The 27520-nt window shown below is 37.4% G+C and overlaps 3 protein-coding genes, 1 long non-coding RNA gene and 1 pseudogene across 8 annotated transcripts; 4 read left to right on the forward strand and 1 right to left on the reverse strand.

Annotated features, from left to right (window-relative positions):
- The first annotated feature begins 5677 nt into the window (after positions 1 to 5677).
- On the forward strand, positions 5678 to 8546 carry LOC106371037 (hydroxyproline O-galactosyltransferase GALT4). Its single transcript, XM_013811057.3, has 6 exons — positions 5678 to 6831; positions 6908 to 7134; positions 7215 to 7505; positions 7580 to 7882; positions 7962 to 8069; positions 8149 to 8546. The coding sequence occupies exons 1-6, from the start codon at positions 6015 to 6017 to the stop codon at positions 8356 to 8358; spliced, it is 1956 nt and encodes a 651-aa protein (XP_013666511.1). The 5' UTR covers positions 5678 to 6014; the 3' UTR covers positions 8359 to 8546.
- A 995-nt stretch (positions 8547 to 9541) lies between these two features.
- Positions 9542 to 11007, forward strand: LOC106371038 (glutathione S-transferase U13-like). The gene is made up of 2 exons (XM_013811058.3): positions 9542 to 10020; positions 10511 to 11007. Exons 1-2 carry the CDS (start codon positions 9694 to 9696, stop codon positions 10865 to 10867), a joined length of 684 nt encoding a protein of 227 aa, XP_013666512.1. The 5' UTR covers positions 9542 to 9693; the 3' UTR covers positions 10868 to 11007.
- Positions 11008 to 13743: 2736 nt separating this feature from the next.
- LOC106371040 lies at positions 13744 to 16444 on the reverse strand. 4 transcript variants are annotated; one of them, XR_001274425.3, is made up of 5 exons: positions 15800 to 16444; positions 15114 to 15205; positions 14779 to 15037; positions 14304 to 14691; positions 13744 to 14223 (listed from the first exon to the last, which is right to left on the reverse strand). It is a non-coding gene; the product is annotated as an uncharacterized LOC106371040 (long non-coding RNA). The 4 variants fall into 4 exon arrangements; XR_002660177.2 differs by having other exon boundaries at positions 15125 to 15205; positions 15800 to 16443; XR_001274428.3 differs by lacking the exon at positions 15114 to 15205 and having other exon boundaries at positions 15785 to 16441.
- A 32-nt stretch (positions 16445 to 16476) lies between these two features.
- LOC106371039 (tetratricopeptide repeat protein 38) lies at positions 16477 to 19478 on the forward strand. 2 transcript variants are annotated; one of them, XM_013811060.3, is made up of 14 exons: positions 16477 to 16825; positions 17032 to 17184; positions 17247 to 17345; positions 17411 to 17512; positions 17588 to 17731; positions 17824 to 17918; positions 17997 to 18126; positions 18205 to 18312; positions 18402 to 18508; positions 18585 to 18636; positions 18714 to 18803; positions 18881 to 18965; positions 19058 to 19122; positions 19214 to 19478. In XM_013811060.3, the coding sequence occupies exons 1-14, from the start codon at positions 16580 to 16582 to the stop codon at positions 19298 to 19300; spliced, it is 1563 nt and encodes a 520-aa protein (XP_013666514.2). In that variant the 5' UTR covers positions 16477 to 16579; the 3' UTR covers positions 19301 to 19478. The 2 variants fall into 2 exon arrangements, with proteins under 2 accessions (XP_013666514.2, XP_013666513.2); XM_013811059.3 differs by having other exon boundaries at positions 16502 to 16825; positions 19199 to 19478.
- Positions 19479 to 20269: 791 nt separating this feature from the next.
- On the forward strand, positions 20270 to 27137 carry LOC106369434 (annotated as a pseudogene).
- Positions 27138 to 27520: the final 383 nt, after the last annotated feature.

The following is a 27520-nucleotide window of genomic DNA, read 5'->3' on the forward strand; positions in this document are numbered from 1 at the left end:
TGTTTATTGTTAATTGGTCGGCCGAGCCGCCGTATAATTTATTTATTACTCTGCATTGACCGGCTGAGCCGTCGCATGATTTGTTGTCATAACATATATATTTCATTGCCATAATTTTTACTTTTATTAATTTTTATGAAATTTTATAGATTTGATTGACTGTTTAATACGATATTTTCGGACTGGTTTTTGGTGCACTCGATTTAATCCAACGGTCACAAAGAAAAAATTTCAAAATTTTTTCCTTTCTCCAACGGTCATGAACAGTGATTTTCATCTATAAATACACTCATACTTCACTCATTTACTTCATCCAAAACATTTCATCTTCTATCAAATATTTTCAAATCGCTCCATTCCAGTTTTTCATTGCAAGAAAGATGATTCGCATATTTTTGGTCTTATGTGCAATTTTTATTTTTGCTTCTATGTACGATCTTTTTATTGGAGAATTTGCTCCTGGAGAATTTGCGCTTAATGTCGGTTTACTTTTCTATGCGTTGCTTCTCCTTGTAATTGCGTGTATTATCAATATAAATGGTTCATTTTAAAATTACGAAATTCTAATAAAATATTTTATTTTGTGTTTTAGAAATACAAATGGCAAACATCGAGAAACTCCAGTTCCCGGCCCTGAAAATATTTGGCGAAAATTACGTCGGGTGGGTCACAAACGTGAAACCATATCTGGTGATGAAAAAGATAACCGAAACAATTGTAATCGGTAACAAATCACCACCCGAGCATATAGCCGAAGCGATAATCTTCCTGAAGAAGCATTTAGATGAAAATCTAACGCACGACTATGCAAGCGTCGAGGACCCAGCTGAACTGTGGCAAACTTTAAAATAAAGGTTCGATAACCAGAGACAAATCAACCTCCCTCACGCTCTAGAAGAGTGGAAAAATCTGAGGTTTCAAGATTTTCAAAAGGGTGAGGATTACAATTCCGCTGTCCTGAGGATAGTTGCACTCCTGAATTATTGTGGTAATCCTGTCTGTGAGTCAGAAATGATGAATAAAACTTATAACACTTTCTACAAACAGCTTCACTTCTTGCCCGAAATTTACAGAAAATGCGGGTACACGAGATTTTATGAATTGATGGTTGCGCTCATGTTGGCTGAAAAGAACAATGAGCTTCTGATCAAAAACCACAATTCCCGACCTACGGGAGCCAAAGCATTCCCTGAAGTGAATGCTACGGCGATAGAAAATTCGGAAAGGAGAAACCAGACCAACCGAGGTTATGGTCGCCGTTTCAATAATAAACGTGGAAAAACTTACAATCCCAAATGGAAGGGATCTAACAAGTGGGTTAGATCCGAACAAGTTTCCAAGGGTAAAGAAACTCACGAAGATACCACCCAGAAGCGTGGGACAGTGTGTTACAGATGTGGATGTAAAGGACATTGGTCCCATACCTGTCGTACTCCTCCACATCTCTGTAAGTTATATCAAGAGTCCATGAAAGGCAAATCAAAAGAAGTGAACCTCACTGAAAACTTTGAAGGGACATCGTACCTCGATGCCTCCGACTTCGCTAATGAGCTGGACTAGATTACTCCTGAAGAGAACCGAAATGCCTATAATAAGACTATTGAATAGTTTTCAATATTGTCATGTATAATTATTATATTTCCTGTTTTAAACAAATAATGATGTTTTATACGTCACCTTAATGTATAATTATTGTGTGTTTCCTTATATGAATGAATTTTATGTTTTCTTTTATTAATATTTATGACAATTTCAGAAATGGATCAAAATGCTAATGGTGCAAAATCCAAGAAACGGATTCGAGAAATATGTATACCAGATAGTGGAACAACGCACACTATTCTGAGACAAAAGAGATATTTCTCTGATATAAAACCGACAAGAATTGTCGTCAATACAATATCAGGTCCTGCAGACGTGATTGAAGGAACTGGTAAAGCAAACTTTACGTTGCCGAATGGAACAAAATTTTCCATAAATAATGCTCTATATTCTCCAAGTTCTAAAAGGAATTTGTTGAGTTTCAAAGACATATATCTTCACGGATATGATACTCAGTCTGCAACTGAGGATGGAAAGAAGTACATGTATGTAACTTCTGAAAAATGTGGCAGAAAACACATATTGGAAAAGTTTCCAGAACTTCCTTCGGGGCTACACCATACTTATATCGATAAAATCGAATCAAATCTTGTAGTAAAACGGAACCCAGAAGAGTTCACATTATGGCATGATCGCCTTGGCCACCCAGGCACTACAATGATGCGTAAAATCATAGAAAGTTCACATGGTCATTCACAGAAAATCCAGGAGATTTCTCAGGGGAATAAAATGACATGTGTTGCATGTTCTCTAGGAAAATTGATCGTAAGGCCATCGCCAACCAAAATCGATAAAGAATCACCAAAGTTCCTTGAAAGAATTCAAGGCGATATATGTGGACCTATACACCCACCTTGTGGACCATTCCACTATTTTATGGTATTAATTGACGCATCCAGTAGATGGTCACACGTTTGTCTATTATCATCTCGAAATGTGGCATTTGCGAGATTTCTAACTCAGATAATCAAACTGCGAGCATAGTTTCCTGATTATACTATTAAAAGAGTTAGACTAGACAACGCTGGTGAATTCACATCCCAAGCATTCAATGACTATTATATGGTAATGGGAATTGAAGTTGAACATTCGGTTGCTCATGTTCATACGTAAAATAGTTTGGCCGAATCTTTAATTAAGCGTCTGCAATTGATTGCAAGACCATTGATCATGAGATCAAAACTTCCAACCTCTGTATGGGGACATGCCATTTTGCATGCAGAAGCACTCATTCGGATCAGACCGAGTGCATACCATAAGTATTCCCCACTACAGTTAGCGTTTGGTCGAGAACCAAACATTTCCCACTTTAGAATCTTTGGTTGTGCGGTATATGTGACTGTAGCACCACCACAACGTACAAAGATGGGACCACAAAGAAGATTGGGAATATATGTTGGTTCTGATTCTTCATCAATTATACGATATCTAGAACCACATACTAGTGACGTCTTTACGGTTCGTTTTGCCGATTGTCATTTTGATGAGAAAATATTCCCAGTTCTAGGGGGAGAAAACAAAAATGTAGAAAATGATATCAAATGGAGTGTACCTTCATTACTATATCTTGATCCTCCTACTAAAGAGTCAGAACTGGAAGTTCGACGAATCATGCATTTACAGAGTATAGCTAATCAGCTACCTGATGCATTTCCGGATACCAAGACGGTAACTAAATCTCATATACCAGCCGTGAATGCTCCTGCTTGTATCAAAATATCAAATGAGCAAGGAAAAGCGGACGATACACGAGAGTCTAAAACACGCCTGCAGCGTGGCAGACCTGCTGGTTCTAAGAATAAAAATCCTAGAAAACAAAAAGATGTCAAGGTAAATGACACATCCAAAATAGCAGAAAGTATTTTGGAAGAAACAAATAATGAGGATACTGAGAAAATTGAGCATCATGAGTCGGAAAGTAATCATGAAATTTCTATCAACTACATCCATAATAAAAGGATATGGAATAGAAATGAACAAAATGATCTTGATGATGCTTTCTCATATATTGTGTCAAGTGAAATAAATTAAGAGATCGATGATCCAGAACCAAAATCTGTCTATGAATGTCAAAAGAGACATGATTGGGAACAATGGAAAGATGCAATACAAGCCGAACTTGATTCGCTTAATAAACGAGAAGTATTTGGATCTATTGTGCTCACACCTGCAGATGTGAGACCAGTTGGATACAAATGGGTCTTCGTTCGAAAGCGAAATGAGAAAAATGAGATTACGAGATACAAAGCTCGTCTAGTGGCTCAAGGTTTTCTCAAAGACCTGGAATCAATTATGAAGAAACGTATTCTCCAGTTATGGATGCCATTACGTTTAGATTCCTGATGAGTCTAGCAGCTGATAGTAATCTAGAGATGCGTCTCATGGATGTTGTTACAGCCTATCTATATGGATCATTAGATATTAATATCTACATGAAAGTTCCTGATGGATTTAAAATGCCAGAAGCATTAAGTTCCAAACCTAAAGAGTTATGTGCAATAAAATTGCAAAGATCATTATATGGGTTAAAGCAATCTGGACGTATGTGGTATAATCGTCTCAGTGATCATTTAATAAAAGAAGGATACGTGAATGATCCTATATGCCCATGTGTTTTCATCAAGAAAACAATATCCGGATTTGTAATAATCGCGGTATATGTTGATGATCTTAACATTATCGGAACTCAAAAGGAAATACAAAAGGCATCAAACTATCTCAAAGAAGAATTTGAGATGAAAGATCTTGGACAGACACAATATTGTCTTGGCTTACAAATAGAACATTCACAAAATGGTATATTTGTGCATCAATCCACATACACTAAAAGAGTGTTGAAACAATTTAACATGGATAAATCAACTCCTCTTAGCACCCCGATGGTCATTAGGTCACTTAATATTGAAAGTGATCCATTTCGACCACCTGAGGAGATAGAAGAGATACTTGGTCCGGAAGTACCATATCTAAGTGCAATTGGAGCGCTGATGTACCTTGCAAATTGTACACGGCCTGATATATCATTTGCTGTGAATCTTTTGGCAAGATTCAGCTCATCTCCAACTCGAAGACATTGGAATGGGATTAAATATGTTTTTCGTTAGCTCCAAGGGACCATTGATTTAGGCTTGTTTTATCCTAAAAGTTCAAAAGGTCAAATGGTTGGTTTTGCAGATGCAGGATATCTTTCAGATCCACACAAAGCTCGATCACAAACAGAATACGTTTTCACGATCGGAGGCACTGCTATATCTTGGCGTTCTCAGAAACAAACGCTCGTGGCTACTTCTTCAAATAATGCTGAGATCATTGCACTCCATGAAGCAAGTAGAGAATGTGTATGGCTAAGATCAATAAGCCGACACATCTGTTCAAGTAGTGGAATTGACGAAAATATAGAGCCAACTATTCTATATGAAGATAATGCAGCATGTGTTGCTCAAACAAAGGACGGATATATCAAAAGTGATAGAACAAAGCATAAGTTCTTCTCATACACTCAAGAGCTCGTGAAGAAGAAAGAGATTGAAGTAAGATATGTCCAATCATGCGACAATGCAGCTGACCTTTTCACAAAATCACTTCCGACTTCGGTATTCAGAAAACATATTCGTAACATTGGAATGCGTCATCAGAAGGATCTATGACTGCTCATTCGAGGGGGAGCTTACGTAGTTGTACTCTTTTTACCTTACTATGGTTTTTCCCATTGGTTTTTCCTAGAAAGGTTTTTAACGAGGCAACAAAGACGTTAAGCGAGAGTGGATAGTGACACCGGTCCCCAAGGGGGAGTGTTATGAAAGACAGCGCCGAAAACGTTGAAAAATATAAAGGATGTGGGGTCTGCTGCACTATTTACACAGTGAATTTCTTCTCTATATAAACGATCAATTTCGATCATTTGTAACACATCCCACACACTTTTCTTCTTCCTTATAATAAACTCTCTCTATCAGTGTTATAAATTCTACGGGTATAAAATTTACCCTTATTTAAATTCCCGCGATACAATAAAATTTCGGTTTTTTTTGTAACAAAAGCTTTATAAAAGGACGCAAAGTTTTTTTTTCTACACATAAATAAATACAATTATAGTTTCCCCAGTTCCTCTTACTGAATTCGATAGAAACGACGTAGTTTCAGCAGTAACTGGCTTTCCTCCTTCATACACCGGTTACAGACCGGCTCAGAGTTTATCGTTTTCTGTTCAAACTTCAAAGCTTCCGAGTTTTGCTTTAAAGTTGGAACTCAAATCAACAACTTTTTCTAATAAAGTTTGAATCTTTCTTGCGACATTTTCATTCTTCTTAGTTAAAAAAAAAAACAATCTTTCATTAATGGCTCACTAGTTTATGTTCATATATCCTCTCTTCTTCTTCTTCTTCATTGAGTTTTGGGTTTTGAATTAAACAATGAAGAAGTCTAAACTCGATAACTCCGCCTCACATACCCGGTTCGGTCTTGTTCAGTTCCTACTAGCTCTTCTCCTCTTCTACTTCCTCTGGATGAGCTTCGAGATCCCTTTCATCTTCCGAACCGGGTCTGGTTCTGATGACGGGTTGCCGACACAGATGGTTGTTGGAACTATGGAAGCAAACCGGGCTATTGTCGGAGAAGAACAAGAAGAAACCCCACATCGACCTTTCAAGGATCGGAGTCGGGTAAACCGGGCGGGTCATATCCACCGAGAGTTCAAAACCGTCTCTGAAATCTTCACCAACGAGAGCTTCTTCTACGGCGGCGGATTCGCCGACGAGCTCTCCACCTTTCACGAAACCGTGAAGCATGCGATCTCAACGGGAAGAAAAATGTGGGGAAACCTCGATTCCGGTTTAATCCCCAAACCAAATCCGGTTAAAACCCGGACGGAGAAATGTCCGGATACGGTTTCGGTTACCGGTTCCGAGTTCGTGAACCGGAGCCGGATCTTGGTTTTGCCGTGCGGGTTAACGCTTGGATCTCACGTCACCGTCGTGGCGACGCCGCACTGGGCGCACGCCGAGAAGGGTGATGATGGTAAGACGACGATGGTGACTCAGTTCATGATGGAGCTGCAGGGGTTGAAAGCGGTGGAGGGTGAAGACCCGCCTCGGATCCTCCATTTCAACCCGAGGGTTAGAGGTGACTGGAGTGGGAGGCCGGTGATAGAGCAGAACACTTGTTATAGGATGCAGTGGGGCTCTGCTTTACGCTGTGATGGTCACGAGTCTAGTGATGATGAAGAGTTAGGTATATACTATATAGTTTTAATTTCATATCAATAGTCGTTTTAATATATGACCATTTGTTTAATCCTTATGTGAAGTTGACGGAGAGGTGAAGTGTGAGGGGTGGAAGAGGGATGATGGTGATGATGAAACAAAGAAGACATGGTGGTTGAATAGGTTTATGGGACGGAGGAAGAAGATGACACATGATTGGCCATACCCTTTTGGAGAAGGGAAGCTCTTTGTTCTTACCCTTAGAGCTGGGATGGAAGGTTACCACATCAGCGTTGATGGAAGACATATCACATCTTTCCCTTACAGAACCGTGAGTTTCTCTGTTTTGTTTTGTCTGAAACCGCTAGTTAAGGAATGATTTAACATTGAATAATGTGATGGATTTTTCAGGGGTTTGTTCTAGAGGATGCTACTGGACTAGCAGTCAAGGGGAACATTGATGTGCATTCTATATATGCTTCCTCTTTACCTTCCACAAACCCGAGTTTCGCTCCTCAGAAGCATCTCGAGATGCAGAGCATGTGGAAAGCTCCTGCGTTGCCTGAGAAGCCTGTGGAGCTGTTCATCGGGATTCTCTCTGCTGGTAACCATTTTGCAGAGAGAATGGCTGTGAGGAAGTCATGGATGCAGCAAAAGCTAGTCAGATCATCTAAAGTTGTTGCCCGGTTCTTTGTGGCATTGGTAAGCAACAAGTCTTGAATATAGTAAAATCATTGGAGTTAAACTGCAGTTGTTAATGTTGATTCATGTTGCAGCACGCAAGAAAGGAAGTTAATGTGAATCTAAAGAAAGAAGCAGAGTACTTTGGTGATATTGTCATAGTACCCTACATGGATCATTATGACCTTGTGGTGCTCAAGACGGTTGCCATCTGTGAATATGGGGTTAGCACAGTGGCGGCAAAGTATATTATGAAATGTGATGATGATACGTTTGTGAGAGTAGATGCTGTGATACAAGAAGCAGAGAAGGTTAAGGGAAGAGGTAGCCTTTATATTGGAAACATTAACTTCTACCATAAGCCTCTGCGCACTGGGAAGTGGGCTGTGACATATGAGGTAACGATTTAAATTTTTAGCACCTGAAACACAATAGAGCTGAACAAGTAACATGAAGATGGTTATGACAAACTTTCAGGAATGGCCAGAAGAGTATTATCCACCATATGCAAATGGTCCGGGTTACATCTTGTCATATGACATAGCTAAGTTCATCGTCGATGATTTTGAACAGCAGAGATTAAGAGTAAGTTAACCTTTTTACACATTTCCTAGATTTAATTTTAGCATGTGTTGATATGGTCATTCTTACTTTGTTATTGCAGTTGTTCAAGATGGAGGATGTGAGCATGGGAATGTGGGTGGAGAAGTTCAACGAGACTAGACCAGTGGAGGTGGTTCACAGCCTCAGGTTCTGCCAGTTTGGATGCATAGAAGACTACTTCACCGCTCATTACCAGTCCCCACGGCAGATGGTTTGCATGTGGGATAAGCTGCAGAGACTAGGGAAGCCCCATTGCTGCAACATGAGATGACATACATTGTTTTTGGCAAGGACTCTGGAATTTTTTTCTTAGAAAGCAGATGGGAGTTTATGGAGCTAACTGTTTTAGATCTTTGTTTTATGTATAGAACAATCTATGATGTATCTATATATAATACAATGAAAGGCTCTTCAAAAGTTGACAGAAAAGTTTCTTTTTGCAGTTCTTGCAAACTAGTATAATCAAGTGGTAACTGGTAAGTATGTGCTATCTCTCAATTCCTCACCAAGATGAGGATTTTGAATCCCTTAAGTTACTTTGTTTCATCTATATGCTAACGTGCATGTGAACTTTATTTTGTCAAGTCACTTTATTTCATCTATATGCTAACATGCATGTGAACTTTATTTTGTCAAGATACTAAACAATTGTCTGCATGTCCAGATCTTTTGGTAACTGTAGCATGGGGACTTAAGGGATATGTATACTCACAAGAAAGTTAAAGAGAACAGTTCTTTGATTTGTCCTGTTCCTAGATAAGATTGGCCAACAATGTTTTGGAAACTTATGATTTTAAAATCTTTTGGTGGTGACTATAATTTATAAGCAAGCATATGTCACTGATCAATATGCTGAATGCTAATTACTGTGGGAAAGGATGCACCAAGCAGAGTTCAAGCAGAGTTCAAGCATTTTCTTTTTTAAGATCGTTACCAAACTGAGTAGCTGATTTAGCAAGCCATGTCAGATAGAATTATAGAAATAAGCATTTAGCATCGCATCACATGATTAAAGTCGGATGCTCATACATGTTGTCTTAATCACCACATTAATTGATCATCTATGTAATGAATGCGACTTAATGACAGAAAATGACCTCTTCCATGTTTTGTAGCTACATTCAGGGCAGACTTGTGGCTGATAACTATTCTTGTTTGCTTAGGCTATATCCTTGGTTTAAATCTACATAATGAGATTGGTTTTACTATATGCAATTAATCATGCATGAGTGAATTTGATTTTTAAAGAAACCTTGGTTGTAGAGAGCTTGCTTAGCCACAATAAATATTTGTTGTATACTTGTATTGGTCAATAATATTCAACTCCTAGTCCTAATTCCAATCCTACGTGACTAAAATATAATATCAAAACATTAAAGGCATTACTATTTGTTGGTAGGTCAGGCATAGAAAAATCAAATAATTTAATAAGAACACCACATTTGACGCACCGGCCATGTGACGTGCAACGAGGAACACGACCCTAATTCCATTCTTTATTATTTCCCCTCTCTCAAGTTTAACAACTTCTCTACTATATACACACACTCACCCCAAAAGTGAAATCACACTTCAGATCAATAAACACCATAAGAAAACAAAAGAGATGGCTCAGAACGATACAGTGAAGCTCATAGGTTCTTGGGCGAGCCCTTTTTCCATCAGGGCTCGAGCGGCTCTACACTTGAAGTCTGTCAAGTACGAGTACTTGGACGAACCTGATGTTCTCAGGTCGAAGAGCGAACTCCTTCTCAAGTCCAACCCCATCTTCAAGAAAGTCCCTGTTCTCATCCATGGCGATGTTTCCATCTGTGAGTCACTCAACATCGTTCAGTACATTGATGAAGCTTGGTCCTCCGGTCCTTCCATCCTTCCTTCTCACCCGGTCGAACGTGCCAATGCTCGGTTCTGGGCTATCTTCATCGATGAAAAGGTACAAAACTAGATTAAACTCCATGGATCTCTTAGTGGATTGATATTACAGATGCTCTGTTTTGCTTGCCAAAATTGAAACTTTTATATTTTTGAAGTTGAACTAAAGCTTAGATCTTGATACTCAAATGTAGATCTGTTTGGTTTGAGATCCGGTTTACTGGTTAATCTGTTCGGTATTTGGTTTCAGTGTTCTAAAAGTCGATATATATAAGCAAAACTATGTTTTTTAAAATCCATATATATACTAGGCCTAGGCACTAATCGTTGTAAAAAGATTATAACGTTTAGTTACTAATCCTAGCCTAGGCACTAATCGTTATAATACAGTTATACACTAGGCCTAGGCACTAATCGTTATAAAACGCTTACCTAACAGTTTGTTGAACATTGTTGGTATTCATCGACTGAAAACCTGGTTAAACCAAACTAAACATGAGAAAGTAGGCTATGTAGTGAAAGAGCTTAACGTATGTGTGTGTATGAAACAGATCTTTGGATCGTTAGAAGCGGTGGGCGGAGCAAAAGACGACGAAGGGAGAATGGCGGCAGCTGGAAAGCTGATGGAGAATTTGGCGATACTTGAAGAGGCGTTTCAGAAGAGCAGCAAAGGGTTAGGGTTCTTCGGAGGAGAAAACATAGGCTTCCTCGACCTTGCATGTGGGACTCTTTTGGGTCCAGTGTCTGTGATCGAGGCGTTTTCCGGCGTCAAGTTTCTCCGGCAAGAAACAACACCTGGACTGATCCAATGGGCCCAGAAGTTTAGGGCTCATGAAGCTGTTAAGCCTTACATGCCTACCCCCGAAGAGTTCGTTGCATTCGCAAAGAAGAAGTTTAATGTTGAGTGATATGCTTCTTCTATAAGCAATGTGTTGAATATGAAATAATGTATGAATGATGCTTGTTGTCTTTGAGATTTTTTTTTGAAGTTTTCTCTGTATTTGCCAAAACTATAATAAAACACATGCCACTTTGGTATTTATTTCTACATTCTTTTACATAACGAGATTTTTTTTAACACTTTGTTTTATTAAAATTAGTTTGGAATTAATTGCACACAGAATAAATTCGGTACATGAAGTATAAGATCATCTTCAAAAGAAACTCTATAACTTCAAATATAGAGTTTTTTGCTCTTCAAAAAAGAATTTCAAAACTTCAAATTTAGACTACTCAAAACTCTAAATTTGAAATTTCATCTTTTTATTTGCATCTTGATCCTTATAATTAATTATACATCACATTTATGATTCTTAAGTATTTTCTCATTCATAATTTTAATCTTTAAAACTTTTGTATATTTTAAATATTTCAAATTTATTTTTATAAAATTAAAATTTAACTCATAAAAGTATTTTAAAAAATCAAAATAAGATTTATAATATTTTAAAAATAGAATTAGACAACAAGAATATTACAAAAGAAACTTAATAAAAAATTTTTAAGAAGATATATACATGAAGACATAATTATTATACAAATTTAAATATTATAACAGCACTAATAGTCTAGTAAATTTTCTCTGGAAACTTCTAAAATATTGTCCAAAAAATTTTTGTATAACCGAAAATAGAGCATTAATAAAATAATTTTATATAATAATCTGGTATTTTGCTTCTAGTTTAATATTTAATTATGTATTTCTATTTATAGTTTTATATTTTAGTGTAAGATTTTATTAATTAATATTACTATAATATTTTTATATATGTGCTAGTTATCTACAAAACTTTTATGGATTTATATTAATTATGAGAAATATAAAGATCATAGTGTAAATTATAAATAATTTTAAAGTTAAATTTGAAGTTTTTTTTTTTGAAAAGAATACCTTGAAACTTCAAATATAGAGTTTACAAAACTCTATAATAGAAAGTCTTTTTTGCAGATGCTCTAAAGGAAAAACTATTTTGTATGTTGAAAATCATACTAAATTACTTATAATCATTGGATTATCCATCTGCCTTACTATGACATTGTCAATTCAACTTTATTTTGTTTATTTGCTATAAATATTAATTATTACTCCTTCCGTTTCATATTAAGTGTCGTTGTAGAGAAAAAAATTTGTTGCAAAATAAGTGTGGTTTTAGCATTTCAATGCATAATTTATTAACTTTATTTTCTAGTTTATTTTTCTATTGGTTGAAATATGGTTAGGTGTATGAGTAATGATATTTTTATAAAGAAAATATGCAAAATTAAATATTTTTTTAATTTGTGTGCATAAATCTAAAGTGACACTTAATATGAAACATAGGGAGTATAACAAGGAGTTGCTAAAAAAAAGGGAGTATAACAATGTAAATCTGATATTGAGAATATAGATCTTTTTGTTCTTTTTGTTTAGCTGTTATTGAGAATCTGATATTGACACTTAATATTAAACATAGGGAGTATAACAATGAGTTGTTAAACCCTAAGGGGATGATTAACCCCGGTCTCTTAGCCGGAGGTTCTTAACTTATGATTTGACATTTTTTTTTTACATTTTTCAGTTAAGAGACAACTCTTATATCTCTTTATTTAAGAGACGGTTCTTAACTTTTCTTAGTTAAAATCTAAAAAAAGTTAAGAACCGTCTTTTACCCGAAGTTAAGAACTACAGTTAAGAGACTGGGGTTAATGATGGTCTTAGGTTCTAGGAGTATTCCACAAATAAACCCTTTGTTTTTTGTATCCGAATTCAAAGCTTTTTTTGGGTACGGATATTTATTCTTTTATTTTAAAACTAGGGGCATTCCGACGCTGTGCGCCGGGTTTGTATGCTTTGTTGTCTAATAAGTTGTTAAAGGATTTGTTGTCTAATAAGTTGTTAAAGGATTTGTTGATCCATTGAACCAATAATACCTTCCTATCTAGTGGTTGGTCCGTGCTTTGTGCGAAAAAATTATTTATTTTCTAATACTATGATTAATATATATTTTATTTATATGATATCCCTTGTTTAAGTTGTATAACTCCATACTTTTATTTTTATAGCAGTTGTGGATTTAGGTTTAAATTTTTTTGGAAATCATGACATAATTTTAAAAAATAATTATCCGTTTATTTAGATAGAATATTCCAAAATCTCTTGTTTATATCATAAAAGTATATCTCTTGTTCCATTTTGTTTTTCTAACTATAATTTTTTAAAATCTTGTTTTGATTAACTATTAAATTTTCATTATGATTTTGTATCAATATCTTATTAATTTCACTTAACTTGAATTTCATGATTTAAAATAAAAATCGATCAGGCTAACTGTTTTTAATTTTATTTTTGTTTGTCCTGCTTTTAATGAAACTTGTAAAAAGTACATTGCGAATGAATTATTATATTATCTTCTTTTATGAAATTAAACCATATATTCTTGAAATTTATGTTTTGGATTATATTATCTATTTGTAGTTATTATTTTTTTTGGTTTATATGCTGTTTTTGTTTCCCTAACTATTTTTATTGTGGTTTTCTATAAATTTTAATTTTCTCTAATTTTAGGTTTGGTAACCAATAAAAGATTAAATTTTTACTACGCATAAACACTGACATAACTTATCTTACCAATCTGAAGTGGTTAAGCCACTAAAATAATTACAGCTAATGCGAAGGTTTACACAGCTCAAAACCTTAAATATACATAACCTAAATGAGGTGTACCCAAAAAATTCAGGGGATTACTTTGTTAGGTTTAGTGCCGTAGATGACGTCGATAATTTAAAAATAATTTAAATTAAATAATGCTCATAACAAACTCAACTATTTAAATGGCATTGTACCAAATAAAAGATAAAGTACATAAAAACATTTTGGTGCCAAGTAAAAGTATGTGGATTACAGCATTATTGAAGGAAAACATAAAACTTTGAAACAAACAATGGAACTGTACTTTGCAAATTCCAAGTCTCCATAGTTGGAGTGATCAGTATTTGCGAGCTTACTTTGAACTGGGGGCCTTTTCATCATCAACTGGAGTCTCGGTGGAGGTCATGACTGAATCAGTATGTGCAGGCTCTGGGTCGGTGCTGGCTGGACATCCTTTAATAATTGGAACATCATCTGGCCCGTTTGTGTGATCCGAACAAATGCTTTTCACCACTGGATTTGGGACCATAGAAAGTTTAACAGCTACAGCCATATCATCACTTGGGTGGTGCTATATAAGAAACTCCACCATATTTGGAAGATATACCAGAGGAATCACTCTCTACTCTACAGAGCCTGCATTTGTATGTTTAATGTGGGAACTAACGCCGTAGTAATCGTGAAATAGTAACTAATTATAGGAAGAAATAACTGACTCTTTTAAGAAACACTGAGTGGTTTGGCTTTCATGATAAAAGTAGAAGTGTGTCCTTAATGTGGCTTTGACGAATAAATGACATGCACAATAATTTGGGATTTATGTTGGTTGCAATCATGACCTTTGTCTCCACAACCAAGAGGACTAACTTGTCATGCAACCTATCAAACACATTGACACACAGTGGTTGACCTGCAGAGGTTGATGAGGTTTATCAGTAAGAAACATCTATCAAGTTAAATAAAACTTTAAAAACTTGAAACTTAATGGTGCTTGTGTAGGGGACGGCTACGAAACTGTCCAGCTGGATAGTGATCATAACACGCTGTATCGACTCGTTTTCGTCATTGTAGATGGTGTTTATACTCCTATCCTGACCAAAATATCTGAAATGTACATAATTTTAACATACATCCGAAACCGAGGTAGTATAATGGAAGTGGATAATTGAAAGATGAAGATTAACCACATACCGGACAAATCTATGTTGGTGTCAGTGAGAGCCCTTAGCTGCTCATAATTGCAAAACCTGATTATTTCCGCAGGGTCGACAACCTCGACAAAGCTGGAATGCTCGGTAAATCGAATAGAGACAGGAGAGGCGCACAGTTTGAAGTGGTTATTGCTTCTAGCAATATAGAAAATACTAAGCTCGTAGACAGCGCCTTCACTGAGTAGATTTTTAAAAGTGTAGAGCCGAGGTGCGGTGATAGTACTTTGTATTAACGTCGACTGCAAATGAAAACAATGGAGATTTTAGGCAGACCGAGCAGACCGAATCATAGGGTTGGGCAAGAATACTCGTTACTTGTCTTATACCCGCTACTTGACCTGTACTCGCCTCATTTTTTCAAGTACTCGTCGTTTCCAAGTCAAGTATCAAGTCGATGAGTTTTGGCACTTGCAAGTACAAGACAAGTAACAAGTATCACAAAAAAAGTTACGACTCGCCTTGATATTACTCGTTACTTGTTTTACGACAAAAAAATGATAACTAAACTATAAAAACTAAAGTCCTAAACAAATATTTCTTTGTTGTAAGAAGTAAACAATATTTTCTTATCGAATTCCATCTTTTTTTTTATATAGGTGAAAATATTTTATTTAAAATAACTCTCATGTTTTTTAACAAGTCGAGTAAATAAAACAAACTTTCAAAAATTTCACTCGTAAAATATTATCTATTAAGTAATTTTTAGAAATTTGAAAATATATCCAAATAATTAATAAATACTTGTAAATATCAAATAATCGAACAAGACAAGTAACTTGCAATTAATATATTTTTGGATAAGTACTCGAAATAACAAGTACTCGTTTCTGATAATACAAGTCGGAAAATTCATTAATTACTAGTTCAAGGCAAACCAAATATGAAGTATATGTAAAAAAACAAATATCCTCCTTACGCCCACCCCTACCGAATCATGTGTTTGTCAAATCAAGTTTTTTCATAAAATAAATTCAGATTATCAGTACTTTCTTAAGCAATACCATGTCCACCCTCCCCCATAAGCTCGCCTCCTTTCTTCAAAGTACCGACTCCCCAGAATCGAAGAAGACGTGTCACCACCACGTCCTTAAAACGACCGGTCTTCAAGTTGGAAAGGTACAATTGGGAAATCTCCATTATTGTTAGCTTCAGTTTGTTGAGAAATCGAACCTCCTTCAAAAAAAGAATTGGAACAGAAACTTAAACTGAGAATGATATTGAAGTGGAGATGAGAGTAACGAAACCATAAATTTGGATCTTAGGAGTTACAAAAAAAAAAGGTTTTTAAGAGAACGGTAGCAGAAGACGGTGAAATGGTCTTTTTTTAGCAATACGGTGAAAAGATATTTAGATTTGGTTTGGGCCAAGAAAAGTATAATAACCCAGATCCATAAGCAATTAGATTTTGAATAAGGTAAAAAATTGGAATTGCCACGTGGCAACAAACCCTCCCTCTCCAGAGAGCTCTGGACGTGAACAGCCTAAAAAGACAGATACTTCAACTTTATAGTTATAGATTTTAAAGTCTGATTCCGAGTTTGAGAACTTTACGATCGCATGTATGAAGATGATGTATGTATTAAAAAACAATGTGCTCTGGAATAAAGAAATCAAGAATCCTGGTCTTCAATGATCGGTAAATTGAACCGGTTTAATGTCTGGTTCGGTTTTAGAATCCCACCTGTAGAGAGGAGTGTAAACGGATAATTTGTTTATCCAAAAGGCGAGAAGGAACCAAAAGGGAACAACCGTGTTATTTAACTTGAAGTCTTGAATGATTGATGACGCCAAGGAAAATACAAATCTCGCTGTCTCCTTCAAGTTTCGACCGTCTCTCTCTCAAAACATCTTCAAACCCACAAGAAAGACAAAACTGTTCGCGTAGAAAAGCGGCGAACTTTCAGCCAGAAGAAGCTCTGTTTTCTCGGTTTGAAATGGAGAAGAAACTGAGATGTGTCCGGTGGGGTTACGAGGTTAACGCCTCTTCCGATGATTGCATCGACGCAATCGACTCCTATTTTCATCAGGTTTCCTCTTCGATAATCACTCTTTCGTTACAAAATGCTAATCTGCGCTCTGTTTCATGACTATTTTTGAGTTTCTGCTTTTATGACTCATAGTGTATCTGAATTTGATGGGTTTTAGCTACGATCTTGTGGGTAGCTTCTGCTTTTTGTTTCTTTGGCTTATGCTTTTTAAAGTTTCGGTCTTTGTATTATTGATCGTGTTTCAGGTTCTCAGCTATGGGAGGAATAGGAAAGTGATTCTTGAAGCTCCACTCCACGACAAAGATTGTGTCTTGGGAAACATTTTAGCTGCTCACTACCTTTCCTCATCTGATCATTCCAGAGCTAAGTCCTATCTTGAAGCTGCGTCATCCAATCTTGTGAGTCTTTGTACTTCTGATTCTACCTACGGTTTGGAGGTATAATTCGTTCTATTTTACAGGAACAATCTACACCTTATGAGAAAGCGGTTTTCGAGGCTGTTAGTTACCTGATCTCCGTGGACATGGATGATGACTTGGCTTATGAAATGCACACCGAGGTTGGATTCTCACTTCCATTGCATATCAACTGACACTTGTTTGAATATAAACTGTGTGTTTGCAGCTACTTAAAAGATTCCCAAAGGATTTGGTCTCTCTGAAGAGAGCTCAGATTTTGAGTTTCTACATGGGTCAGCCTGGTCCCTTCTTGGGTCTTGTTCACCAGGTACTTCACCTCTCATCGCGCACTGAATGATTCACTGTCTTAAGGGTATTGTTTCATCCGCTTGATATTTTATAGGTTCTACCTGTAAATCAAGAAGAAAGTTACGTACACGGGATACTCGCGTTCCCATTGTTAGAACTTGGTCGAATGGAAGAAGCTGCGGCAGCTTCAAGGAAAGGCTATGAGATAAACAAAGAAGACGCCTGGGCACATCACTGTGTGAGTGTCTCAAACAAATTTTGAAACTGAGCACTTGCATCTTCTTTCTTCAGTTTCCATGTGGTGCTTATGTTTTTTTGTTGTTGTTGCAGCTGTGCCATGTTCTTCATCATGAATGTCGATTTAAAGAAGCAGTGGAGTTCATGAAAGGAGTCTCAGAGTCTTGGCCTTCTTGCTCATCCTTCATGTAAAGCGTTTAAGGCTCTTTAACATATTATCAAAGCTTTTCTCTTATGATCTGGAACATGTATAAAAAACTGTTTAGGTATACGCACAATTGGTGGCATGTTGCTCTCTGTTACTTGGAAGGAGGGTCACCGATGAGTAAAGTCGAGGAGATTTATGATGCTTACATCTGGAAGGAGTTGGAGAAAGAAGACGCTGTTCCTCCTGAAGTAATCCTCTTTTCTATTTTGTAAATTTATGATTTTGATTCTTCTATCAAGTATTCAACTGTATGCAACTCTCTTTAGGTTTATCTCAATGCTCTTGGTTTGCTACTGCGTTTGGATGTAAGAGATGCTCTTGATGGTTCGTTTGAAGAACGTCTCAAACTCCTTGCAGCTCGTTTGACTGATCAGGTAAGCCATGCACTAGTGGCACGATATGTGTTCTTCTGATGATATATTGAATTTGGTTTCTCTGCCACTTGTGTGCTTTAACATTTCAGGCAAACTGGTATTTGGAGTGGCATCTTGATATATTGATAGTTTGGGCATTGGCGAAAGTTGGAGAAACATCAAGAGCTCATGAGTTACTCGAGGGTCTGAAGTTCCGGTTAGTGCGAATCTCTTCTCTTCTACAGTTTCTAATTGATACCAGATTTGTTGTGAACCTGTGTTTGTTCTTGCAGAGTATCAAAGATGAACAAGAAGAAACAACATGTGATGCAGAAAGGGGTTCAGGTTTGTTTCCTTGTCTTTGACTGTCTTTTCCGTTTTAACACCTCCTTGATGTTAGTCTTGTTTTGCTTTCACATCAGCTTGGAGAAGCTGTGTATGAATACGCACAGGGTAACTACATACAAGCTCTAGAACTACTTGGTTCAGATTTTGACGCCATTGGTTACAAGGTAACTCTAAAACTCTATTGGATCAAAAAACCATGGATTCTCTTTTCTTTTTAAGACTGTTTGATGGTTAATAACAGATCATTGGGGCATCAGATGAACAAATAGATGTTTTCAACGAAATGTGGTGCCAGCTACTGCTAAAGACATGCCAACCCTCCACTGGTGCAGCTTGTTATAGATTCTTGAAATCAGTTGCATTAAATATTTGGCTTGTTTAGTATAACAATAAACTCTCTTGGGTCTGATATGTGCAGCCAAAGAAGTGATCAGAGAGAGGATAAAGGTCAGAGATGGTGTTCCCTTCACGTGGCGTTTACTGGTAAACATAACATGATACTTACTTTTGTCATGTGTGAATGTGTTTTTTTTTTTGGGTGAGGAGAAAACCCATGTAGTGTTTCTGGTGGCAGGAGAAGAGTTATGCCATGGAAGGCAATGCAGAGGCTGAGAGAGCAGGAGAGAGAGCTAAGAAACTGGAAGAATCTTCTTATTTCTAACTCTGCTTCTTAATGATAAATAACTTTTATGTGTGAAATCCTTTGGTATTGGTGTGTGCATATTGTTTTATAGTGTAAATAGAAGACACTTACTAGTAGCCGGGAAACAAAAAGTGTTTCAGAACACAAAACACATACTAAACTCCAGTTTGGGGCTTCAAATAGTAACTTTTGTGTATTGTCTTGTCTGAACGTAGATAGTTCAATTCACAGGAAGTCAAAAGCTTATTACATCCTCAAAACACAATGAATTTTCCATATTTTCCATTTCTTTTTCTTTTGTCATGGCAGAGCATGATTGGAAGGAGTTGTACTTTTATTTGTATTTATTTTTGCTGTAAATTAAGTTTGTAGATTTCTTTTGGTGTGGCTATAGATTTTTATGTTTTAGGATTTTAGTTGTAAGTTTTTTTAAAAAAAAACCTTGATATTTTACTCATAAATTTATAAAGCCAATATACAAATGCTCTAAATATTTTGCTCTTAACAACAAAAAAGGAAAAAAAAATCTATAGGTTAAAAAAAATCATTTAGAGCATAAGAGAAAATATGAACTTGCCAAAAGCTTGTTAACGTTTCTTTACATAATTGATTATATATTCCATATTCCCAATAAATAACAATTTCTACTTTTCATTTTGAGAAAAAGACAAAAATAACACTAAATCAAGTTTTTGTTTCTAAACTAGCATTCATGGTCAAAAGTCACAAAAATAGCACTTAATGTTTTATCAAAAGTCACAAACTTAGGGTTTAGAGTTAAAGGATGGGGTTTAGAATTTAGAGTTTAGGGTTTAGGGTTTAGAGTTTAGGGTTTAGGATTTAGAGTTTAGGGTTTAGAGTTTAGGGTTTAGGGTTTATAGTTTAGGGTTTAGGGTTTAGGGTTTAGAGTTTAGGGTTTAGGATTTAGAATTGAGAAATGAGGTTTTGGGGATAAGATTTCAAATTTTGAAAAATAAAAAAATTAAAATTTTCAAAAGATAAAATGCTATTTTGGTCATTTTAATTTTTGAGTGCTATTTTTGTGATATAAACTTAGAAATGTGCTATTTTGGAGATTTGCCCTTCCATTATTTTGGCTCTCTTTTTGCGTACTGTATATATACCCAATAGATAACAATTTATATTTTTCATTTTACTATATTCTTTGATATACATATACTGTATGTTCTTTCTCCCTCTCCAGTCTCCTTCACACAAAACAAATTCTATCATGGCTGAAGCTGAGAAGAAGACTGCAACGGAGATGGAGAGGAAACTGAAGAAAGAAGAGAAGGCTAAAGAGAAAGAGATGAAGAGGCAAAAGGCTTCTGAGAAAGCAAAGGTCGCCCAAGTGAAGTCGGCAAAACCCAAACCAGTAACCGACAAGAAGATCAACAAAGACGAAGAGATTCCTTCAGACACTCCTCCTGATGAGAAGAAAAGGCTGTCTTCACAGATGGCCAAGCAGTACAACCCTTCTGCTGTAGAGACATCGTAAGTCCTCTCCCTAAAACCCTAATTTTTTTTCCTAAAACCCTAATTATATTTACCAGTTTATTAGATGATTTGTAATAACTCTGTTCAACAGATGGTATGAATGGTGGGAGAGATCCGAGTTCTTCAAAGCCGACGCAAAGAGCACCAAACCAAAGTTTGTGATTCTTCTTCCTCCTCCCAACGTTACAGGAGTCTTACACATCGGTCACGCTCTAACATGTGCGGTCCAAGACACACTCATCCGTTATAAAAGAATGTCTGGCTACAACGCACTGTGGCTTCCTGGTTTCGACCACGCAGGCATCGCTACACAGGACGTGGTCGACAAGGATCTAATGCGTGAGACAGGGAAGACCAGCCACGACATTGGTCGCGAGGAGTTTTTGAAAGTAGCCTGGAAGTGGACACACAAGTACAGCGGCACGATAAAGACACAGCTGAGGCGTTTGGGGTCGTCTCTTGACTGGTCTCGCGAGTGTTTCACAATGGACGAGGAGAGATCAAAGGCTGTGGTCGAAGCCTTTGTGAGGCTGCACAAGGAAGGTGTTATCTACAGAGGTGATCACCTTGTTAACTGGGACTGTTTCGCAAGAACAGCTAGGTCAAAGGAAGAACGTTAAAGAACGTTCCTGGCTATGAGAAGCCTGTAGAGTTTGGTTTGATGACTTCATTTGCTTATCCTCTCGAGGACGGATCAGGAGGAGAAGTTGTTGTCTCCACTACTAGAGTAGAGACGATGCTCGGCGACACCGCCATTGCTGTTCATCCTGATGATGCAAGATACAAGCATCCCCATGGTAAGTTTGCTGTGCATCCATTCAATGGAAGGAAGCTACCGATTGTCTGCGATGCAGACTTCGTTGACCCGGAGCTTGGTACTGGTTGTGTTAAGATCACTCCAGCACATGAAGAAAAGGAGTACGAGCTCGGGAAGCTCCACCATCTGGAGGCTATAAACATCTTCACCAATGATGGTAAGATCAATAAGAACGGTGGGTGTGAATTCGAAGGAATGCAACGGTATTTGGCTCGTGAAGCTGTTGTGGAAGCTCTGCATAGCAAAGGACTGTTGAGAGTTGTGGAAGATAAGGACATGAGGATTGGTATTTGCTCAAGGAGTAATGATGTTGTTGAGCCTATGTTAAAGCCTCAGTGGTATGTGAGATGCAGCACAATGGGTAAGGAAGTGCTTGAAGCTGCTGGTGACGGTAAGCTCGAGATTATACCAAAGCAGTACTCAGCAGATTGGAGGAGATGGTTAGAGAACATGCATGACTGGTGCATCTCTAGGCAGATTCTATGGGGTCATAGGATCCCTGCTTGGTATGCAACTCTAGAAGAAGACCAGCTTAAGAAGTTTGGTACTTATATTGACCATTGGGTTGTTGCTAGAACCGAGGAAGAAGCTAGAGAAGAAGCCGCAGTTAAATTTGCTGGGAAGAAGGTGTTGGATCTCTCTCAAGACCCTGATGTGCTTGATACATGGTTCTCTTCAGGGCTGTTTCCTTTATCTGCTTTCGGATGGCCAGACCAGACAGAGGAACTCAAAGCTTTCTATCCAGGTTCTGTTCTTGAGACAGGGCTTGACATTCTTTTCTTCTGGGTGGCTCATGGTTATGTTGTCTACGAAACTGAGTGATGGGGTTGTTCCTTTTAGTAAAGTTTATTTGCATCCCATGGTGCGTGATGCACATGGACGCAAGATGTCAAAGGCTCTTGGAAATGGCATTGATCCGCTTGAAGTCATTAACGGTGAGTCTCTTGCTGGTCTTCAGACTAGGTTAGGGAAAGGTAACTTGGATCCCAAGGAACTGGTTATTGCCAAGGAGGGACAAGTGAAGGATTTTCCTAATGGTATCCCTGAGTGTGGAGCTGATGCTCTTCGGTTTGCTTTGGTTTCTTACACTGCTCAGTCTTATAACATTAACATGGATGTCCAACGAGTTGTTTGTTATCGCCAGTGGTGTAACAAGCTGTGGAATGCTGTTAGGTTTGCAATGATGAAGCTTGGAGATAATTATACACCTCCTGTGAAAACTCTATGCCCTGAAACCATGCCTTTCAGCTGTAAATGGATTCTTTCCGTGTTGAACAAGGCAGTGACAAAGACTGTGGATTCATTGAATGCTTTTGAGTTAGCTGATGCAGGCAATACGGTTTACTCTTGGTGGCAGTATCAGTTTTGTGATGTGTTCATTGAAGCAATCAAGCCTTGCTTTTCTGGTGAAAATTTAGACAGGACGCATGCACAAGATACTCTATGGGTGTGTCTAGAGACTGGCTTGAGACTTCTGCATCCGTTTATGCCTTTTGTTACGGAAGAGCTGTGGCAAAGGTTGCCTTCACCGAAGGGCTGTGAACGGGAGGCTTCTATCATGATATGTGAGTACCCGTCTCCCATAGAAGAGTGGACAGACGAGAAGGTGGAAGCTGAAATGGAGATGGTTATGGCGACTGTGAAGACTATTAGGAGACTGAGAGCTGCTGAGTCTATGGAGAGACAGAGGAATGAGAAGTTACATGCGTTTGCTCTCTGTGGAAATATAAGAACTCTGGAGATTATGCAGTCTCATGAGCTGGAGATCAGAACTCTTGCAAGTCTCTCGTCCTTTGAGGTTATCTTGAAGGGAGAAGACAGAGCATCTCAAGCTGGATCAGCTGTTGTTGAGACGGTGAACGAGAACCTCAAAGTGTATCTCAAAGTGGATGGAGCAGCTATAGACCCAGAAGCTGAACGTGAGAAAATGAGAAAGAAGATTGAAGAGATACAAAACCAAAAGGAGAAGTTGGAGAAGAGTATGGGTGTGAGTTGGTATGAAGAGAAGGTTCCTGCACACATTAAGGAAGAGAATGCAAGGAAGCTTGAGAAGCTTCTTCAAGAGGTGGACCTATTTCAGGAGAGTTAATCATCTTCTAGTCTTATAGACTTTTTTTTTCTTTATGGTCCTTATCAAGGAACTTATAGTCATGACTTTGTTGTGAGAAGATTCTGACTACAATTGTTAAGAGACTTCTTAAATGAAGTTAAAATATTATAATGCAGATGATCAAACTTGATACCTCCTCCAAGAATTCAAACCTATGTACTTTCGTTTATAGTCTAATGTAATAATTAGACTTATGATATAATGTAATAATAAGCAAAGTTACCACAGAACAATAGGTATGTGTGTGTTGTCTGATCAAACTTCTGATCTTATAATGCTTTACCAAATATAAAAATAGTTGATAAAATATTATCTTAAAGACCAAAGACGCAACAAGTTAAAATGAGGCTTTGATCAGAGATGAACCTGGTCGACCTTAAACCCAGTTCTTAAGTTTAAATCCTGGGGCTTAATTAACGGTATAAGTGGTATTGGGAAGACTACACTTGCAAAACGTTTCTGTAAAAACTAACAAGATCATCGAAAACTTCGAGGAACAACGTGTTTTCATCTCAAACATTAGAGAAAAGTCATCAGGACAAGATGGTTTAGTCAACCTACAAAAAACTTTCATTACTGAACTGTTCCGTTCGGCGCCTGAGATAGAAGATGTTAATGAGAAGAAGATTCTTGCGGTTTTAGTCGATGTTGATATAGTAAATACCAGGTTGATGTGCTTGTCAGTGAAAGAAGATGGTATGGTGAAGGAAGTCTTATAGAATCACTACCAGAGATGAGGAGATTCTTAATAGACTCTCTGCGAACCAAAAAGTATGAGGTCACTGAAGCTGTTTAGTTATCATTCACTACGCAAAGAGAAACAACCAATGAGTATATTAAAGTTGTCAGAGAAAATGGTCCAGATAACAGGACTATTGCCAAGTGTCTGGATCTCTTTTGTATGACAAGGAGGAAATGAATTAATGGGAGTGGCAAACTCAACTAGTGAAGCTGGAAAAGATCCAACCAGACAATCTTAAGGATTATTTTGAAGCTGAGTTTTGAATCTTTAGACGACGAAGAGAAGAAAGTGTTCCTAAACATTGCGTACATGTCTCTTTCTTAAAATGGAGATAACAAAAGAAGAAGTTGTTGATGTACTGAAAGGATGTGGGTTAAACGCTGAGGCTGCTCTACGTGTCCTCAGACAGAAGTCTCTTTTTAAGTTCTTGTCAGACAATACTCTATGGATGCATGATCAGATTAGAGACATGGGAACGCAGATGGTGCTTGAAGAAAGCGGAGAAGGTCCTGGAATGCGAAGTAGACTATGGGACCGTGGTGAAATCATGACATTGCTGAACAACATGAAGGTTTTTATTCTATCTACTGCAATAACATCATTTGTATTTGACTTCTATGCTCAATTGCTCATGATATTGTTTTTCCTGTCATGGGGATGACAGGAAACAACATCCATCCGAGGAATTGTACTAGACTTCAAAAAGAAGTTTGTAAGGCAGCCAAGTGCAGATGGCATAAGCTCTGCGTTTAGTTACATGATGAGTATATTTGTAATTTACATCAGAGGATGAGAGTTCTGTAATCACCATTTCTGTAGAGCATTTTGTACTGATGAAGAAGTTGAGACTTCTTCAGATTAGTCATGTGGAGCTGCAAGGAAATCTCAACCTTCTTCCAGCTGACCCTGCATGAAAGTGATGTGCAGTGCATTTGATGCTTTATTTTGGCACTAGTAGACCAAGTTTAGTTGTCGGTTTAGATTTGGTATACAAAACTCGAACCAGAAATACATCACTACTATATAAAAAGAACTAATTTAGAGGATCCTAAAGCTGTCCACATAGGACAAAATATTCTCAACCAATTAAACCACCACGTCATCACGGTCATTTCTTAATACTCAAGCTATTAGGCCACGAAAGCATCCCAGCCCTTCCAGATATTCGGCCCAATCGTAATACTTCCATAGCCCTAATATCTACAAGGATGCCAAATCTGTTTGTCTATCCCACTCTTCTGGTTTAACACTTACAGAGAGCCATGTTATCAATTATTTACACTCTTCCGCTATATTTCTTGCCGCGTGGAAAAATCAAAACCAGTCTGTTACAAAACTTTCTATCTTCCACATTCCACTTTTTTTGCTAGATATTGCTGCCCAATTAAAAGTGAGTATTGAGTAACAACATCATCTCCGGACTCCAAGCTCTCTTCGTCTTCTCCCCTTCTCAATATATAAATCGATGCCTTTCTTTTTTCTCACCAATGGGTTTGTACATTTGAGACGAGCCACAGTAGAGCTAATCGTACGGCGGCTAGAATCTGATTGAGGTTAAACGCTTTACTCACGGTATAGAGGTAATGACAGTGAGAATTTGATTTGTGGTTAAACGGACTCATTCTCTTTTTATATTTTTAAACTAAAACCACATAATCTGATTTGGTAGTTTCGCTTTCTTTTGCAGCCATTTGAGTTTGGGGAACGATGAACCATGAAGGTTTATATCCTAGCTCCTTTATACATAACTTCATTTTCTAATCCTGGACACAGAGAGATTATGAAGAATTCAAGGTTAACATCAATGCTTAGTTGCGACTGCACAGAAAGTGTCTGAAGAAGTCTTGACTAGGCACAAATGCACTCCCTGGCCTGGTAATAATATTTGTGATCATCTGTCCTGATCTAGGTGAGATTCTCAGAGACGTTAACTGTTTCATTTTTGTTATATGTGCTGAGTGTACACATTACTCCCAGAGTTATCTGTTTATTTTCATGTTTTCTCCTTTGAAACAATGGTGTTTGCGATGTATAAAATCACAAGCTGCCTAGGCTGGTTTGTCTTCCCATGAGAAGAGACCCAGAGTTGACCATCATAAAATGTTGGAGCCATGAATCTTTTAGTAAATGATTATGCGTAATCCTTGATTATATTATTTGAATTCTTTCCGCAAATCTCGGGGTTTCTATCTAATGCTCCTTATCTTATGAATGTAGATTGTGATCACTACATCAACAATAGCAAATCTCTTAGAGAAGCAGAGGTAGATCCTCAGCCGGGAAAGAAGATTCGATGGGATTTGTATACACGACATATACATATATCCCAATGTTGTAGTCTTCGACGTAAGTATACGATAGTTCTGTCACCACCCTCCTTCTCTTGAGTCATAATCTCGGGCTTAAAATTAATTTTTCATCTTGATTGAGCTCCCGCTTTGGCACTGCTTTATGTTGCTACCTTTAGCTTCATTGAAAGCAAAAAGAACAGCTACTGAATAGATTTTTAAATGAGGTACATATATATAATCACTCAAAATATTTTTTTTAGCGCCCACTTTGACCTACAAAAGAATTACAATTTAAAGCACTTGAAAGTTGAGTCAACCGATTGAAAACAAGACTTTGATGATTTTGTTATCCCCCACGGCAAAGAGACACTTCTTACCGTAAGAAATGCACCATATATTATCTCTAGGGTCTCATCTACTTATGATTTGCATCTTCGTTTTCTCCACAAATAAAGTTTTCCGAGGAGCTGAGTTGAGGAATTCCCATAAGTTATATGGTCAGTGAACAAATAGTAACTATGGGAGCCAGCTTTTCTGGGATCCTAGACACAGAATACGTAGAGAATCCAAGTAGAATAATGGTTTGTCTCCGGGCAATAATATGTGTCGGGATAATAGTACACTGTGAGTTTTGTGTATTTGACAAAAAGTAATTACAGTGTATTTGTGTATATGCATGTGTCAGACACAAGTTCGTGATTGATCTAGTTGCTGACATGTGAGCAACCTTTTTATGATTGTTTCGTCTTTCTCAACAGATAAATGAACTTATATTATGTCA

Source organism: Brassica napus, chromosome C7 (genome assembly GCF_020379485.1).
Source record: "Brassica napus cultivar Da-Ae chromosome C7, Da-Ae, whole genome shotgun sequence".
Lineage (NCBI taxonomy): Eukaryota > Viridiplantae > Streptophyta > Magnoliopsida > Brassicales > Brassicaceae > Brassica > Brassica napus.